Source organism: Penicillium odoratum, assembly GCF_028828045.1.
Source record: "Penicillium odoratum strain IBT 22623 chromosome Unknown utg000003l_segment0_segment0, whole genome shotgun sequence".
In the NCBI taxonomy this organism is placed as follows: domain Eukaryota; kingdom Fungi; phylum Ascomycota; class Eurotiomycetes; order Eurotiales; family Aspergillaceae; genus Penicillium; species Penicillium odoratum.
The window spans coordinates 641,591-657,812 of record NW_026643145.1 but is presented as its reverse complement, the minus strand read 5'-3'; the positions used below and the strand labels follow the sequence as shown (position 1 = coordinate 657,812).

The 16,222-nt window shown below is 50.8% G+C and overlaps 2 protein-coding genes across 2 annotated transcripts; both read left to right on the top strand.

The window, feature by feature from the left end:
- Positions 1 to 3,888: 3,888 nt before the first annotated feature.
- On the top strand, positions 3,889 to 10,106 carry N7520_003483 (NACHT domain protein; the record flags this gene model as incomplete). The annotated part of the gene is made up of 2 exons (XM_057137418.1): positions 3,889 to 4,359; positions 4,416 to 10,106. 2 exons carry the CDS (start codon positions 3,889 to 3,891, stop codon positions 10,104 to 10,106), a joined length of 6,162 nt encoding a protein of 2,053 aa, XP_056997883.1.
- Positions 10,107 to 11,193: 1,087 nt separating this feature from the next.
- N7520_003482 (putative GTPase activating protein (Tsc2)) lies at positions 11,194 to 15,900 on the top strand (the record flags this gene model as incomplete). Its single annotated transcript, XM_057137417.1, has 1 exon — positions 11,194 to 15,900. One exon carries the CDS (start codon positions 11,194 to 11,196, stop codon positions 15,898 to 15,900), a length of 4,707 nt encoding a protein of 1,568 aa, XP_056997882.1.
- Between the last annotated feature and the right edge of the window lie 322 nt (positions 15,901 to 16,222).

The window sequence follows — 16,222 nt, the reverse complement described above, 5'->3', positions numbered from 1 at the left end:
CCAACTCCTTTTGAATGACCCACAAACTATGTTACACTAGTATGTGATTCCGAAATCTCCTGGAGGTCCACCACAATGTAAGTAAGAAGACTAATTTATAGTTGGTGACAAGCCAAGCTCACTTTGCTTATCCACAAGTGGACCAGGCGGAGACTGCTTACACAGCTGTAGCCTCCTTATACCGGTGTATGTTTTGTAATGACAATTGCGTATCATAATTTCATACTTCCCACACGTGGCTTGAAGGTCCACATGGTGGGTGGCTTTTGGGGGCGTCCTAGTCAATCTGATAAAACATCCGGGTTGAAAGGCTGCATATATATGAATGTATTCATGCACACCTGGAGATCTTGAAAGAATAGAAGTATCCCTTAAGTGGACTTTGATAATTACGTGAATTAAAGGGTCATGCCGTCTGATTCCAAGCTGGGAGTGCATCGTGTAATCTTAGAGCCCTAAAAGCATTGTTGATTTTAGCACTCCGATGTTGGACGGAAGGTCCACAGGATTCAATTGCCCCTGAAAGTTTGATCTCTCCGGCCCGAAGATTGTGGGCTTTTGCGAGACCCGAGAACCGTGAAATGCAAAGGTATTTCTCAATTAAGCTTGTTTGTCATAAGATCCGTCGAAGACCCGCCTGACCTAGTCTCTACAGATAATCTAGCCGAGGGGATTGAAATCAGAAATGTATCACATAATGCTGGCATGAAGTCTCTGGAATTCATGAAGTCCATTAATTCTCAGTTGGCAGATATCAAGATTGGATATCCTAAGCAGTTTGTTTTGGATACTAAAATGCGTGACAAGGGCTTCAGGGACTATCTTTGGGCATCTAATTACGAAGCGCAGCGTCTTGAATCAATCTGGACACCTCTTAAAACTAAATTGGAATTGTCAAATCTATTTCATTAAAAATGGGGACAATTCTCTCTAAGCTGATGGAACTCCAGGACCTAAGATCCACTTCGATATTATATAACGACAAGAAGACTGAATGATTTCTGAGTTTTTGAACATCCCTGGGTACACATAAGCAACCCTCTTCTGAATCGCCATCTGGAAAACTCTAGAGGAGTGATGTTACGTCAATTGACTGGTAAAAAGGTGAACGTAGGTCCAGGCATTGGAGATCTGCATTTTCCCGCCGTGGCGATTAGAAACATACGAAATAGCATATTTCACATGTTTGTTTCCACCTTGTACGCAGGTAAATTACTGGAGAACCATGGACATCCAGACTGATTAGGGGTCACTTTCTGTACGCAAAGGCTGAGCCCACAATGGGTCCCGGGGCTGAGAAGGAGATTGTTGCCGAGCTAACACAAAGTACCATGCGTAAGACCATATCTCCATGATTTGGAATTGGAAGATCAACATGAAACTAGCAAAACATAGTAATCCCGAGGGTACCCAGGAGCACGTTGGATCTGTGCCTCAAAATTAAATTCCGAATCTGCATAGCATCTTGTTTATCAACTTTTTGAGTTCTTTCCACCTCACCGTATCTACGTATGAATGACGAATATGAGAACTAGAATTATTTGTGCGCTCAAAGTAATCCCAGAAGAATTGAGTTACACTCGATCACTCGGCACACATCTCCACCTACAGGTTCGTGATGCTGATCATATACTATCGTGGTAAAATTCGGGTGGCGCACATTTTAGTGTACAGTACATCGTATACCACGAGGATCCATCAAAGCCGGGAAATTTACCAAGAAATGGCACGAAGTACTCCGTAGATCTTGCACAACACTATTCCGCAGTCACCTCTGCTCATACTATGCGGCTTTTCCTTTTTGTGATAGGATGAAAGTAATTAATTATACATCGAAGACCACCTGGAGAAAATTTAGTTCGATACAAAGTATAGACAGATCAGATCCAATATAAACGATGATTATTGGTGACAGCTTGGTGAAACTTGTTTATTTACCGAGTTTTATTCCGGTAATTACAAATAGTATCAAAGAGGGGAAAGTTCGGTAAGCAAGTAGAAAGTGGAGAAACGGTGGGCCCAGATTCAGCTCCTCCACTCTTCTGCCACTTCGGTGTCGCCTTTTCTTACCCATAGAACTTTATGAATCTCAGCCTGCAGAACGGGTGGAGCCGCTAAGGTTCCATGGGACATCAGTTCTTATTGTTTACACCTTGATCTCTCCACAAGACCCATCATACTAATGCACCTCGACTAGACGAGAACCCAAACCTCCTGTTTGACTCCTTATTCGCGGAGTTCACCGGAACGATACGTACGACAGGGGTCAGAGCTGATGTGTTGGTCGAAACACGACATGTTCCCACCCCTGGGCCAGAATGCATTAATCTACCTAAATTCTCAGGATAAGCGCCGCTGTGACTTGGCCAGTCTCCCACATGCTTCCACTGGTTTGCCAGGCAACCAAGCGACAGGTGGTCCGAGTGGTTAATCTTTCGGGAGATCGGGAGCACGGATATGGGGCACACGGAATCAAAGTGGATCCAATTTCGTCAGTGATCCTGCATGCGTTCATAAGGGATCCATTTCCGATCGGCGATGGCAGAGGCTGGCGGGATCCAGTAATCGAACACCCCGCTTCCAAAAAAGGCAGACCTGGATGCAAATCGTTTCAAAAAAGGCAAACCTGGATGCCAATCGATCGGCTGTTCGACCGACTAATACAGGGAAGAACTACTTTTTCTCGTGCCAACTTGACACTGACGACTGTCACGGTGGAATCACCCCCCGCACAGTGGGAAGGGAGAAAAATCACAAATCCCCATGGCCAGCCAGCCATGTGTGCACCGTGCACCGAGCACAGCCTGGTACTCCAGCTTTACGGCACATGCGGGCGGGCGCTGAACACCAAAAATGATACACCAAAGGAACTAGCTTGCGACAAATCGCCATTTTGAGGTTAGCTAGTGCCGCCCCCTCGAACCGGTGATTCCGGAGCTTTTCTTCGAACTGTTTAGATTGCCAACCTTGAGGCCGATTCCAGGTGGATTCGAATGTGCCGTCTCTCATAGAACTATGGGGCAAAATGATGCCCTAGGTGGAGGGAACTTAGTAGCCACCTTTTTCTATCACCCATGTGCCATTGAGATGCTCCACATAGCTGGCCAGCCTCCCGGAACATATGTGACGTCCTCGAAACAATACAATACCATTACTATACGGTGATAATTCGTATCCGGTGCTGTGATCCCCTATCATTGGATTCTGGATGCCCCAGAGCCACCACCATGCACCATCATGCACCATCATGCAGCTACCGAATAACAGACGTTTTGACTTTAACATTGATGGGGATTGACAATGGGTAATGCGGTCCTTGGAATTCAATTGCCTTTGATCCCATACCTTCGCAGATAGGAAACGAAGCTATGTCTTTACAGTCTAGAAAGTTAGTGTGAGAGTGGAGAAAATCGACCCAGCAAAGCTGAAGCTCATCCCCACCCGATGATACCATCAAAGAAAATTCGTAATACAGATTGGGAAAGCTAGCATTGTGCCACCACCGAGCCCTTACCCGAAAGGAAAACCCTAGGGATCATCTATAGTGGCCACCCAGATTGGAGCTGCTACAAAAGGCGAGTAGCCCCCCTCCTTGCAAGAGGTCAGATCCAGCTTTCTATTATTCTTACCCTCTACTGTGCTTGAATGCACTTGTACATCTAACATCTCGATTTTATACTGAGACTCCTTGCCGGTTTGTCTCGCCTCTTTTGTTGCTTTAAGGGCTGTTGCTCAAAAGAAAAAGCTTTATCAGTTCATAATCATACGCCACGAGAAACGACGTCCACCTATATCAATACCCAAAACGAACCAAAAGTGTCCATCCCGTCACATATACCCAAGCCTCCGAAGCCTACCTCTACCTCCCGTGATTACCAATCCAACACCATGGCTCCTGGTCTTGTCTCCCCCGTCCCAGGCAACCTGTCCTCTTCCTTCTATGAACGTCCTGGCTCCCGTCAGGTCTCTTCGTTCTCGGCCCAACTCGACAGTGACACATTCTCTCAAAATGGCCGTTCCACTCGTCGGGAATCGGGTCTTATCCGCAACATGAGCGGTGCTGGAGGCTCCAACCTGACCAGCTTGGTGCAGACTCTGTACCAGCGTAGTGGTAATGAGCTTGGTGCTCATGCTTCATCCAAGCTGATGAATAGCAGCTATGAATCCCTCAAGGAGTGGATCCGCATTCAGCGTATGAGCCACCTCCCTCCTGAGGGAAGCAGCTATGACAAGGTCCTTTCCTGGGCCCTGCTCTTCATTGAGCGTCTGCACCACTTCGACTCGAACATTAACAAGTTTGCCGGTGACAGTTACCTCGCCACTCAGCTGTCCTACGGATACTGCGGGATGCTGCTTGAGGTAGGCTGACATCTAAAGCGAATTGTATGAACCAATGCTAATCACACTTCCTATAGCTCGGCAAGGACAATGCTGAGGCTCTGATGACCTCATTCGGCTTCTTCTACAGCACCTCCTCTACCTTGGTCAACCTTCTTGAGCGCACTGAATTGTTCGATGTCTCGCAGGAGATCAAGGAGCAGCTCATCCTGGCTCTGGCTGATCTGGTGTCCCTGGTTTCCAGTGTCTCTACCCACTTCCACCAGGCCATCAGTGGATTGACCAAGGCTTCCGTCTCCGTTCACATTTATGACACCTTCCCCGGTCAAATCCTTGCCTTCAAGGACCGCTGCAGCAAGATCTCCGAGGCCATGTGGCGCCACCAGCTTATCCGGGAGAACATTGGTGCTGAACGCGTCTCAATCGTCCGGGACGTTCGCGCCTGGCTGGCCCCTGAGGACCGTGTCCTTGCCCACCTGGCTGAGAACACCTCTCAGCTCGCTCATGAGCGTGAGGAGATGACCTGCTTGTGGGTTTCTCACTACCTGACTCACTTCCTGAAGAGCCAGAACCGCACCCTTGCCATCACTGGCAAGCCTGGCTCCGGAAAGACCGTCACTGCTTCCGTGATTATTGATCGTCTTCAGGACCCTATCGCTGGTGTCTCCTACAAGACTCTCTATATTCCCATCAATGCGCGAGTTCCGGCTGAGACTACTACAATTGCTATCGCCAAGACGATCCTTTACCAGCTCTTCGAGAAGCGCATTGGTAACACCGCACTCTTGCAGATTCTGGGTGATGCCTATGAGCGCACCAAGAAGACCACCGATGAGGCACAATATGATACCATTCTCTGGAGTGCCTTGGAGCGTGCTCTCGGTGCTGCTTTACAGAACGCTAAGGAACTTGTCATTGTCGTTGATGGTGTTGATGAGGCCGCTAGTGGCGAGGCTTCTTTGGTCCAGAAGCTGATCACTGCCACTACCAACGGCACCAATGTTAAGCTTATCACTCTAGGTGCTGAGAAGCCCAAGGATGCCGCTGGTTTGATGCATGTGCCAATCACTGAGGATCGCATTGCCGATGATGTGTCCACCGTGGTTCGTGCCAGCTTCGAGGGTAGCGAAGAAGTCTTCCAGACTCTGCCCGAAATGGAGCAGGAGATCATCATTGACCAGATTACTGAGGCTTCTCAGGGCTCTTTCCTCTGGGCCAAGCTCTGCTCCAAGCGTGTTCGCCAGGAGAAGACCCCCGAGGCTCTGCACAAGGCTGTCGAGAGTATCGTCAGCAGCAAGCTCACTATCACTGACTTTGTCCTCAATGCTATCCAGTCCCCTGATGTGAAGGATGAGGGCCGTCAGATCCTGCTGTGGCTTGCCACTGCGGACCGTCCCTTCACGTTGAAGGAGCTTACCGTCTTGCTGTCTATTGACGTCACCAAGCAGACTATCAGTGACCGCACTGTGAAGCCCTTGGACTTCCTGCGTCCTGTGAACAGCCTGGTGTTCGTGCAGGATGGTCAAGTGTACCTGCGTCATGGCCTCATCCGTACCTCTCTTCTGGAAATCCAGTCCAAGGGCAAACTTGTGCCTACCGTCAAGGACCGCCACGCCGACTTTGTTACTCGTCTCTTCATCTACATCAAGAGTGTCCTTCCCGAGCAGCACGAGCCTTCTCTGACTGCCCTTGACGGCCACGACACCACTTCGTTTGTGCAGCGCAACCCTCTTCTCGACTTCGCCGTGCGCTACTGGCCTCGCCACTTGAAGCAGACTACTGTATACACTACCGGTGGTGATGTTCCTACTGCTAAGGAGTTCGGCAAGATCTTCCCCGCAACCATCACTCTGCTTCTCCTCCAGAACACGCTGTGGCACACTATCATCACCCCGACCCTGGTCTCTTACCAGACTACCGTCACCAACCTTTGCCGCAACATTTTGTCCCCCAAGCATTTGGTTACTTTGCAGTCCATCATCACTCTCGCGTTCTTGCGCCGTGACATCAACCTGGTGACTGATTCGATTCCTCTCTTCTACGAGATTACCCTCCTGAGCCGCGATCTACTCCAAACTAAGCACATCGTTACTATGAAGATTGCCAACATCTTCCTCGAGTTGACTTCGACTCAGACCACCACGTCCCGCACTGACATCATGATAAAGCGCGAGGAGATCCTTCTGCTTGTTGTTGAGTGCTACAAGATCCACTACGGCAACTCTTCTGAGCAGGTTGTGACCACTCTTAAGGCTTTGATCGAGCACTACCGCTTGACCAAGGAAGAGAAGAAGATTCAGGAGATTACCACCATTATTAACACCATCACCACTGGTTACGAGGCTGGCGATGGCTCCCGTGGTGATCTCCACGTTCACCTGAAGGGCCACAAGCGTCAGGAGAGCGAGGGTGGCATTCGCTTCATCCTAGATGCCGAGGAGGATGAGTCGATTGACGAGAGCTTCGATTACGAGGCCCTCATTAAGCAGGCCGAGAAGTACCGTGCCGAAGGCAAGGTTGCCGAGGCTGAGCGTATCTACGTTGAGATCTGGCAGCGTGCCAACCGGGAATGCCGTGTCCAGACCACTTCTTTCTGGGAGGAGATCAAGCTGAAAGCTGTTGTTGCCTATTCCAAGTTCCTCAAGCAGGAGAAGCGCGAATCCGAGGCCTCTTCTATCTTGTCCAGTGTCTGGGAAGAGCACCGTCATACCAGCCTGGCTTTGTCCGAGAAGTCTTCCCACCACTTCCAGGAGATCGCCACTGTTATGGCTACCGTCGGCCTCTCAGCCGCTGCTCTGTCCATCTACAAGCAGGTTGCCCACTACTACCAAAGCACCTCCAAGTCTTCCCACTATGAGGAGATCCAGAAGAGCATCTCTAGCACCTCTGAGAGTGTCATGAAGTCTAGCAAGTCTTCTCACTCTAGCGTTTCGGAGTCCACCATGGAAGAGATCATCTACGAGTCTTTCTCCTCTCACAAGCACGACGAGAGCTCCTTCACTGCTACCTACACTTTGGTCGAGCAGTTCACCTCCCAGCACCGCTGGAAAGATGCTACTCGTGTGATCAAGAAGGTTCTTCAGGGACTGTGGCCTACTCTATTTGCTCCCTCCATCGAGGATGTCGTTCTCCCCAGTCAGAACGCCGACAAGGCTATCGAGCTTGCTGAGCGCCTTGCCCAGTGCTACCACTACCGTCGTCGCTTCCCTCGCGAGGAGAACATCCGCATTCGTGTCTACCGCGCAGTCCGTGCCGGACGTCCCGTGGATGACAAGGTGCGCGAGCGTGTGACTGAGGCTTTGATTCGCTTCTTCGAGCGTAACTCTCAGCCTGATAACGTTATCACTACCCGCCAGGAGAACCTGGACGACTTCATCAAGCACTACGGCCGTGACCATCCAGTTGTCATCAAGACTCTGTGGACCTTGGCTGAATTGACTCGCCCCCGTCCTATCTTTATCGAGTACTACCAGCGTATTATCCGGACCCTGAATAAGGATGCGCCCACTTGCAAGCCTGAGGCTCTCGAGCCCCTCGTTCTCGTTGCCACTGAGCTTTGGACTCAGAGCCGGTACTCGGATGCCGTGCCCTACTTCACCCTGTTGTTCACCACTTTCTTGAGCCAGCCCAAGCAGCCCCGCTTCGAGAACCCCTCCTTCGTTCAGGAGATCTTCACCCGGTACACTCACTGCCTGCGCTCCGTCCGCACTGATTATGCTGTGATCCATAAGGTCACCGTTGACTACCAGGCCAAGGTCAAGACTGTTTTCACTGCCACTGCTTCCATCACCATTCAGGCTACCCTCACCCTTGCCAAGGTTTGCCAGGAGTCTAAGCGCTATGAGTCTGATGCCATCACCCTCTATGAGGAGCTGCTCAAGATTGGCTCCAAGGAGATTGATCTCGACGAGGTCTCTGCCACTCTGGATGGTATTTACGAGGAGCAGACTGCTATTGCCACCCACTCCTCTTCTGCCTCCAAACAGCAGATTGAGACTGCCTCCAAGATCCTGCGCAAGCGTGTTACTACCATCCGTGAGACCCAGGGCTGGGCCCACGAGGAGTCCATTTCCAAGATGAAGGAGATCGTTGCCTTCAACTACAAGCACAGCTCTTCCGAGTCTGTGCACCAGGAGCTGAAGGAGTCGACCATCAACATCCTGAAGGAGGCCACCTCATCCGCCCTCTTGGTCTCCGCCGCAGTTGCCATTGCCAGCAGCTACATTGAGACCAATTCGGTCCACAAGGCCACCGAGATGTCTGAGGAGCTTTACCGCCAGATCGTCATGAAGGACACTTCCAACGTCAAGACCTCTCAGTTTGACCTGACCTCCAAGGGTCGCTCTAGCCTGGTCTTCTTGGCTGAGCTCGAGCACAGCCTCCACAAGCAGACCACTAGCATTACTGAGATTCTCGCGTCTCTGACCACCGAGTACGTCTACTTCGAGGAGTTCCGCAGCATCACCTCCAGCAAGACCGCTTCCTTCCATAGCGTCACCTTGTCGGCTACCCGCCTCTACCACTTCCTGCTCCGTGCCAACCGTCAAGCCGCTGCCGTCCGCGTCTTCGACGAGTTTGTTGCCTACTTCCAGGCTACTGAGGGCAAGCGTACCAAGCTGTCTGACAAGGCCCAGGTCAAGATTTTCGTTACTGTCATCTTAGCTCACTTCAACACTCACCAGTCCTCGAACTTCATCCGCTCTGTTGGTATTGCCAGCAACCTGCAAGTCATCAAATTGCTTGAGGCCAAGAAGTACGATGATGCCTCTAACCTGGCTCTCGCTGCCTTCCAGTACATCTCCGCTCATGATGTCTTCCGCACTGCTGAGATTGTCAAGTTCGTTTTCACTCTTGGTGTCTTCATCACTGGCCGCACTGTCGCTCCCCAGCCCGACGCTGCTGTCCAGAAGAAGCTGCACGGTGTCTCTGCTGTTATCATCCAGGAGGTGCTCCGTGTCATCAGCGACCTGAACATCAACCTATCCCAGATTAGCTTGGACTACCTGAACATCCTGATCGGCCTCCTCGGGGAGCAGCAGGACTACAAGACCCTTGTCTGGCTTCTCAGCGGTCTCTGGACCAGCCGCAACAAGCAGGCCGCCTGGCCCGCCCAGGTCATTCTCAGTCTTGCCCGCCGCTACATCCTCGCTCGTTACCTGGTTGGCGACTCTCTCAAGGCTGTCCGTCTTGCCGAGGACATTGTATACAACTGCCGCCGCGTCAATGGTCCCCGCCACTCCAGCACCTTGGAGATGTCAACCCTGCTGACCCAGCTGTACACCGGTATCGGCCAGCGCTATCAGAGCACCAAGGGTGGCCAGAGCATGAGCTACAAGTACTACAAGAAGGCCGCCGGTGTCCACGAGAACCTCCTCCGCATCTTCGTCGACCCTGCTCTCGCCGAGATGGAGGGTGGCCTCGACTGCAGCTTCAGCATGGATGGTTCCGCTTATGAGCTGAACATCGAGGAGCCTACCAACGGCTCTGCCCTCTCTGAGGGTGAGCACGTCCGCCAGCACTTCCACCTGCTTAAGCTCGCTGTCCAGCGTCTTGGTGACTGGCCCAAGGATTACTCCGAGTACGAGCGTCTGAACGCTGAGCTCTTTGCTGAGTTCAAGTCTGACCTTGAGGGCTTCGAGGGTGTTGAGAAGTGGAACCTGAAGGGCTTCGGCTCTGGCAAGGCTTCTGCCAACGAGGACACTCTTGCCCTTGAGACTATCTCTTGGGAGATCGACCTCTCCGCCACTTCTACCGAGTCGGAGTACTAGATTGGTTCTGAATTACTGTATTTTGAGCGTTGTTTAAAATCCTGTTGTCGTTACATAATTATGTACAAATTGTCGAGGGTTATATAGTTAGCTGGATCCCTAATCTGTATACTGCCCTGTTCTGTTCACAATATTCTCTCTCTTACACATGTGTAGACTTAAGGTATACCTAGGTCATAAAGCTGTAGAGGTGCCATTCATTGCAAGTATTTGCATCATCTTCCCCAATGAATGTTTGTATCTCAACATCTTCCGGGAAAATTCACACGTGCAATCACACTGCCAAAGAAATATGTTCGGTTTTTAGTCGCTACTATGACCAGAAGCTGTGAAGTCGTCTGAAAGAAATCTCTCAATCGACGCCTTGATCCAGCTGATAAATGGCCAAACTGAGATATTTGTGGACTAATACCAGTATCCACTAGCGAATTTTGTCTTCGTTCATGGACCTGTTTGTACTTACATCATGGCCTGTATTCTGACAAAATTCGAAATAGCTTCAGGTCCATGAAGTACCCACACACCGCCCCCCACCTGAGCTGGTCCGGGTTGGAGTTTTTTTGCCATGGTTATCGGGCGGTGAGCTTATATTGATGACCTATCAGGTGACTTGGGCTGGAATAACCTCATTCCCCGTGATCCTCAAGGCAATCCTTTACACCATCCGACCTTGTGCCCATTTTCGCACATTCTCGCAAATCATACCTCCTGGAGCATTGCTTTCTTGCCCATCTTGCACCTGTGATCCTTGCGCAGCCGCTCAATTCCTTGTGGCTTGCTCCACCCGGGTCCCGCTTTGGTATCAACTCCCAAATCGTACCTTTGTCACGACACATTTTGCGTCATCCCTGTTCCTGAATGTACAGCGCATTCCTCTGAGAGCTACCCTTGTGGTATATAGCTCTGTCCAAGCTGTCTGGAAAGGTAAGAAATCCTGCAGGGCCCACTCAAGTGACTCATTCCGTATCAGCTCTCCTGATCGCCCACCTATGTCATGCGACCTTGGATGCTGATTGTGTGACACAAATGAACAGACATACCTCGTCCTCGCCCACAAACGTAGCCTCTATTTACCGTCCTAAGGCGGATGTCTTCCGACGATGCTCCATCAGTACCGCAACACAAACCTTCTTCAACTAGCTTTGCAGGTGTGTTCAAGACGCTAGCCGCCGGTCGTCCGAAATCGCAGTCCCCTATCTCGATATCAGAAAGCAACAGCGACTCCATTTCATATAACCGACAAATTATTGGGCTAGACTTCATGCATCGAGGCAGTGTGGTGTCCAGCTCCTCGGACACGCCGAGTGGCCCGGAGATTGAAAGTTCCCTCCGGAACTTGTCGCAGAGACAAAATCTGGGCCAGGCTGTCGAGGAAGCTGAATTAGTATCCAAGTCCATTTCATGGTTCACCCCGGAACAATCAGTGGGGCTATGGGAGGCGGCGGAGTATCTATTGCATCATGAAACCTCCATCGATGCCCAGAAAAGTGGGGCGAAGTTGCTAGAAGCTGTTGCGGCTCGTCAGGATCTCAGCCCATCAGGCAGGCGTCTGATATTTGAAGCAATTGCCTGTCCAACTGAAGCAGATGCTATTGCCTCGCGGGTTCAATCGCTGATATCGTTGTCGGATCATGGCCGGAAATTGGATTTTACCTCCACGTCCATTCTTCCTATTATCTCTTCTTGGATCGTGCCTCTTTATGGTGTTATTGCTACGGCGCGCTCCAAGGCGAAAAAAGGAAAGACGACCCACCCGAATGGACTCGGGCACGAAGAGGTTGTTCTCGGAGATCTTTTGCAATTTGCAGTAGACCTGGTTACACTTCAGCGCAAACCTCCGACTCAGGAGGAAATCGAAGTGCTTCTCACAGAGACCTTCGCCGTTTGCAAAAAGACCAGTGTCGCAAATGACATCAAGAATGCTCTTTCCGTCTTTGATGCCGTGATCGTGTATGCGGATGTGCCTGACAACAGCTTTAGCCCTCTCCTGGAAGTTCTTTGCAGCATTCACGCTTCTGTCAAATCTCTTTCAGGGCCTACTTCTCGGTCGGTACGCAGCTTGGCAAAGTCTCGAAGACAGGAGGAGATGCTCAGTACTCTGCATAGCTTTATGAAAGAGAGTTGTGACAGTGACTCGTCCCTGAACCTGAATGTCATTCGCGGTACAATTTACGTTTTTTCGGACCTTGTTCACGCGTACGGTCAGGCTGGCATGCCTCATATTCCCTTTGAGAAATTGGTCGACTCACTTATGGTCGTTGCTCAGAAGGACGATGGCCGCGTTGATGCTGACATCCTGGACCTGTGTCTGAACATTTTGGAGGGAGACTACACAGACATCGCTTTGAAGTGCGACTGGACAAGCTTCATCAGCCTTCTGGTTCTATGCTCCCGGCGAGTCTTCCAAGAAACTGAAGACCTTGTGTCACCGACAAGCCCGATCCAGGCATCCTCTAAGCCTACCCACGATGATACAAAGTCGAGCATTCTGGCAGACATAGTCCGGATCGCTTCTGTACTTGAATCGATTTGGGAACAGCTCAACAAAGAACAAAGACAGCAGGCTGTCCGGTTCTTAGCAAGGAGTCACCAGCATATTGAACCTTCTCAGTCCGAACTCATTATCAATATGATAAGAGAAGACCAATCTTGTAATCCAGTTGAAGGGACCGTTTGGTTAAAACGTTGTCAGAGCCTGATTGAGCGTTTCATACAGCCTCGAAAGCAGTCTTCTGATATCCGGATTCTGGCTCTGGACACCTTGAAAGAATCACTTGCCGGAAACGAGCATCTTGTTTTCTCCGAGGAGCATGGCATGTTCGACCTTCTTTTGCAGGACTTTTCGGCAGAACATGATCTACTTTTCCTAGAATCCCTTGTCTCTTTCCTGACCGAGTCTGCGATCCACATCGACGACGATGCCATATTCAAGCGCTTGGTGGACACTATTAGCTCGCCGATGAAACATGACTTGATCAAGGATGATCCACGGCAAACTTCAAGCTACACGGCTTCCTCGCGCCGCACGTCTACAACAAGTGTGCTGGAGCTAACCCTGGCCAATGTATGTGCGGTGGGTCTTGTGAAAATGATGCTTCGTGCTTTGAACTCTTCCGCCACGAAGTCCGTCATTATCTACGAATCCCTTCTGCAAATCGCGCAGTCCGCAGACCGTCCTACGGACTCTCGCCTCACCGTCTTGAAGCTGCTGTTCCGGCTGCGGTGTGATTCGGCTGGCTCTGTTTCTGTGGTATCGACCTCGGAAGGTGATTTCTTGCTGAATGTTCTGGGTCGCAGCATTGATGTCGGGTCTAACAATCGAGGCCCGGGTGATAGCCCATTAAGAGAAGCTCAACACGAGAACGTGCCGCCCCTTCCCAGCGGCAAACTCATTGGCAAGGATCTTCCTGCTTCTGTCCTGGCCAAATCCGCCTCAGGCCGAGCCTCAATTTCTTCTCGTTCATCGAGGCTAACACCTCCCGTCTGGACCTACGCTTTGCCACAAGTTCTTCCCGAGCAACCGCCTGGAGAATCCAGTCCACTGGTTTATGCCCATACCCAGACAGATGCTCAGAGCCCTGTTAGTGAAATTGCTGCGGCACAAGTCGGTGTTCTCAAAGTCAACATGTGGCTCGAAGTCGTGATCTTACTGCTCCAACGGGAAACCGACTGGGATATTTACAGCTACGTTCTCACGCATCTTGGGCCTCAGCTTGGTAACAAGGAATTCTTCAAAAGTTCCAGCCCTCAAATCAAGCTGCTTCGCAGCATTCTCTGCGATCAGGTCAAGAATGAGACTTTCCACGAGCCCCCTGGCGTCACTGGTCTGAAGAAGAGTGATGTCGCTGCTTGTATCTTTGATGCGCTATGCATGCTTATCAGCTATCACGAGCACTTTGCCAAGAGTGAAGAAGATGATCTCGTGCGAGCTTTCATGTCCGGCATTATCGGGTCTTGGGGTGCCACATCTCGCGGCTGCATCCAGGCCCTTTCCCTTTGCTGTCACGAAATTCCAGCGTCGGTGACCAAGTCCTTGATGAGCATTCTCGACAGGATGTCCAAGGTGATCACTATGTCAAATCTAGCTGTTCACATTTTGGAGTTTCTATCCCTCCTTGCTCGTCTGCCTGATGTCTACATCAATCTGCGCGAAGAGGAGATCCGTACCGTGTTTGGTATTTGTATTCGCTTTCTACAGACCTCACGAGAACAACGATACAAGGCTGCCGAATCTCCCACTACCCGCGCCCCTCAGCAAGTCCCATCGAGACTCAGTGCTGGTGCACGAGAAATTGCTACAGGGGCGGCGGAAGCAGCGGAGAATTCTTCAGCTGATGCCATGTCTAGTTATATCATGAGCCTCACATACCATGTTATGATATTCTGGTATCTTTCTCTAAAGCTGCAGGACCGTGCCAAACATGTCAATTGGATAACCAGCCGACTTGTTTTCCGTGACGATCAAGGTAAAGAGGTGGTCGAGGAACAAAGCCAAGTCTTCATTGACTTGATGCAACGCGTTGCTTTCTCTGATTTGGGAGAGACTGTTCCTTTTAAAATTTTCCCTCCCACTCCTGAAGATGGCCCGGTGTCCAAGAAGTCCTGGGTTGTGGGCCTGAGCATTGTGACCGTGGAGACGGCAGGCGTGTCTGGACTGACCCAGATCTCGAAGCGCCAAGCATCAGGAACAACGTATATTGTTTATCAGCAGCGAACTGCACCTGTTCTACCGCACCAGGTTCCCCCGACACCAGATGCACACCTGCACTCTGACGATATGCGAACGGCAGTCCTGCCCAGTCATATTATGCTCCAGATGACCACATCGGCTTTCCCTACACCCATTGTGATGCAGCCTATTCCTGTCCCTGAGGACGACATTACCCGGCGCGCGATCGCTAGCTTTGATCGAACCGATATTGTGGATGGGCATCGTATTGGAGTAGTCTATCTTGACAACGGTCAAAGCAAGGAAGCCGAAATCCTTGCCAACACCGCTGGCTCTCCGGACTATGAACACTTCTTGTCTGGTCTAGGTACCAAGGTATCGCTTCGAAATGCTCAATTCAATACCCAGGGCCTTTATGCCGACACCGACGGTGAAGCTACTTATGCTTGGCGAGACCGGGTGACCGAAATCGTGTACCATGTCGCGACGATGATGCCTACAAACCTGGAGAACGATCCTGCTTGTGTCAACAAAAAGCGAAACATCGGCAATAACTTTGTCACCATTGTGTTCAACCGATCGAACCTCCCTTTCAACTTCGACACAATCCCATCCGAGTTCAACTCCATCAATATTGTGATCACCCCTTCCAGCCGCATTGCTTACGATGAGTCTGGTGCCGCTAAAGGAGAAACGGATCCGGAGAAACTCTATTACAGCGTAAGAGTGATGAGCAAGCCCGGTTTTCCCGACGTCTCCGCCGCGGCAACTCCTAAGGTTATCTCTGGCAAAAATCTGGCATCTTTTGTCCGCATCCTGGCTCTCAGCGCCTCCGCCTTCTCGCTCGTCTGGAACAACAAGGGCGGCGAACACGCCTCGTCCTGGCGCACTCGTCTCCGTGAGATCAAGAAAGTCCGCGAACGTGCATTGAACGCACAAGCCCAAGGCTCCGAAGCTGCAGAGGGTGCCTATCCCGGCCAGCGCCGCAACACGAAACCCAACATTTTCTCCGAGGAACTTCCCACGCGCACTGCTCCTATCAGGACAGACTTCGCGACCGAATGGGAATCCGCTTCAGAGGGCAACATCCTCCAGAACCTGGACTTCTCTCGCTGGGGCCGTTAATCAGCTTCCACCTCCCCCTCCCACTTTCCTTTCCAAAGACAATAACAGAACTTTTCACACTCCCTTCCCTCTCTTCCAGATATCTATCTATGTTATACTCAACCCATCCCAGCTCAATTTCTCGCAAAAAGAAAGGAAACGACAGACTCTTCCAACGAACCCTCACGTCACGATTTCATGTACATCAATTTGCTTCTTGTAATGCACGGCAGCATTTGTGAATACCCCTATTGCCCCCAAAAGTTTTGTCTGGTTTATCTGTTGTATACTTTTGATCTTGCCTTTTTCTTATGAAACCGCACCTGGGCCTGATCTTGTTTTA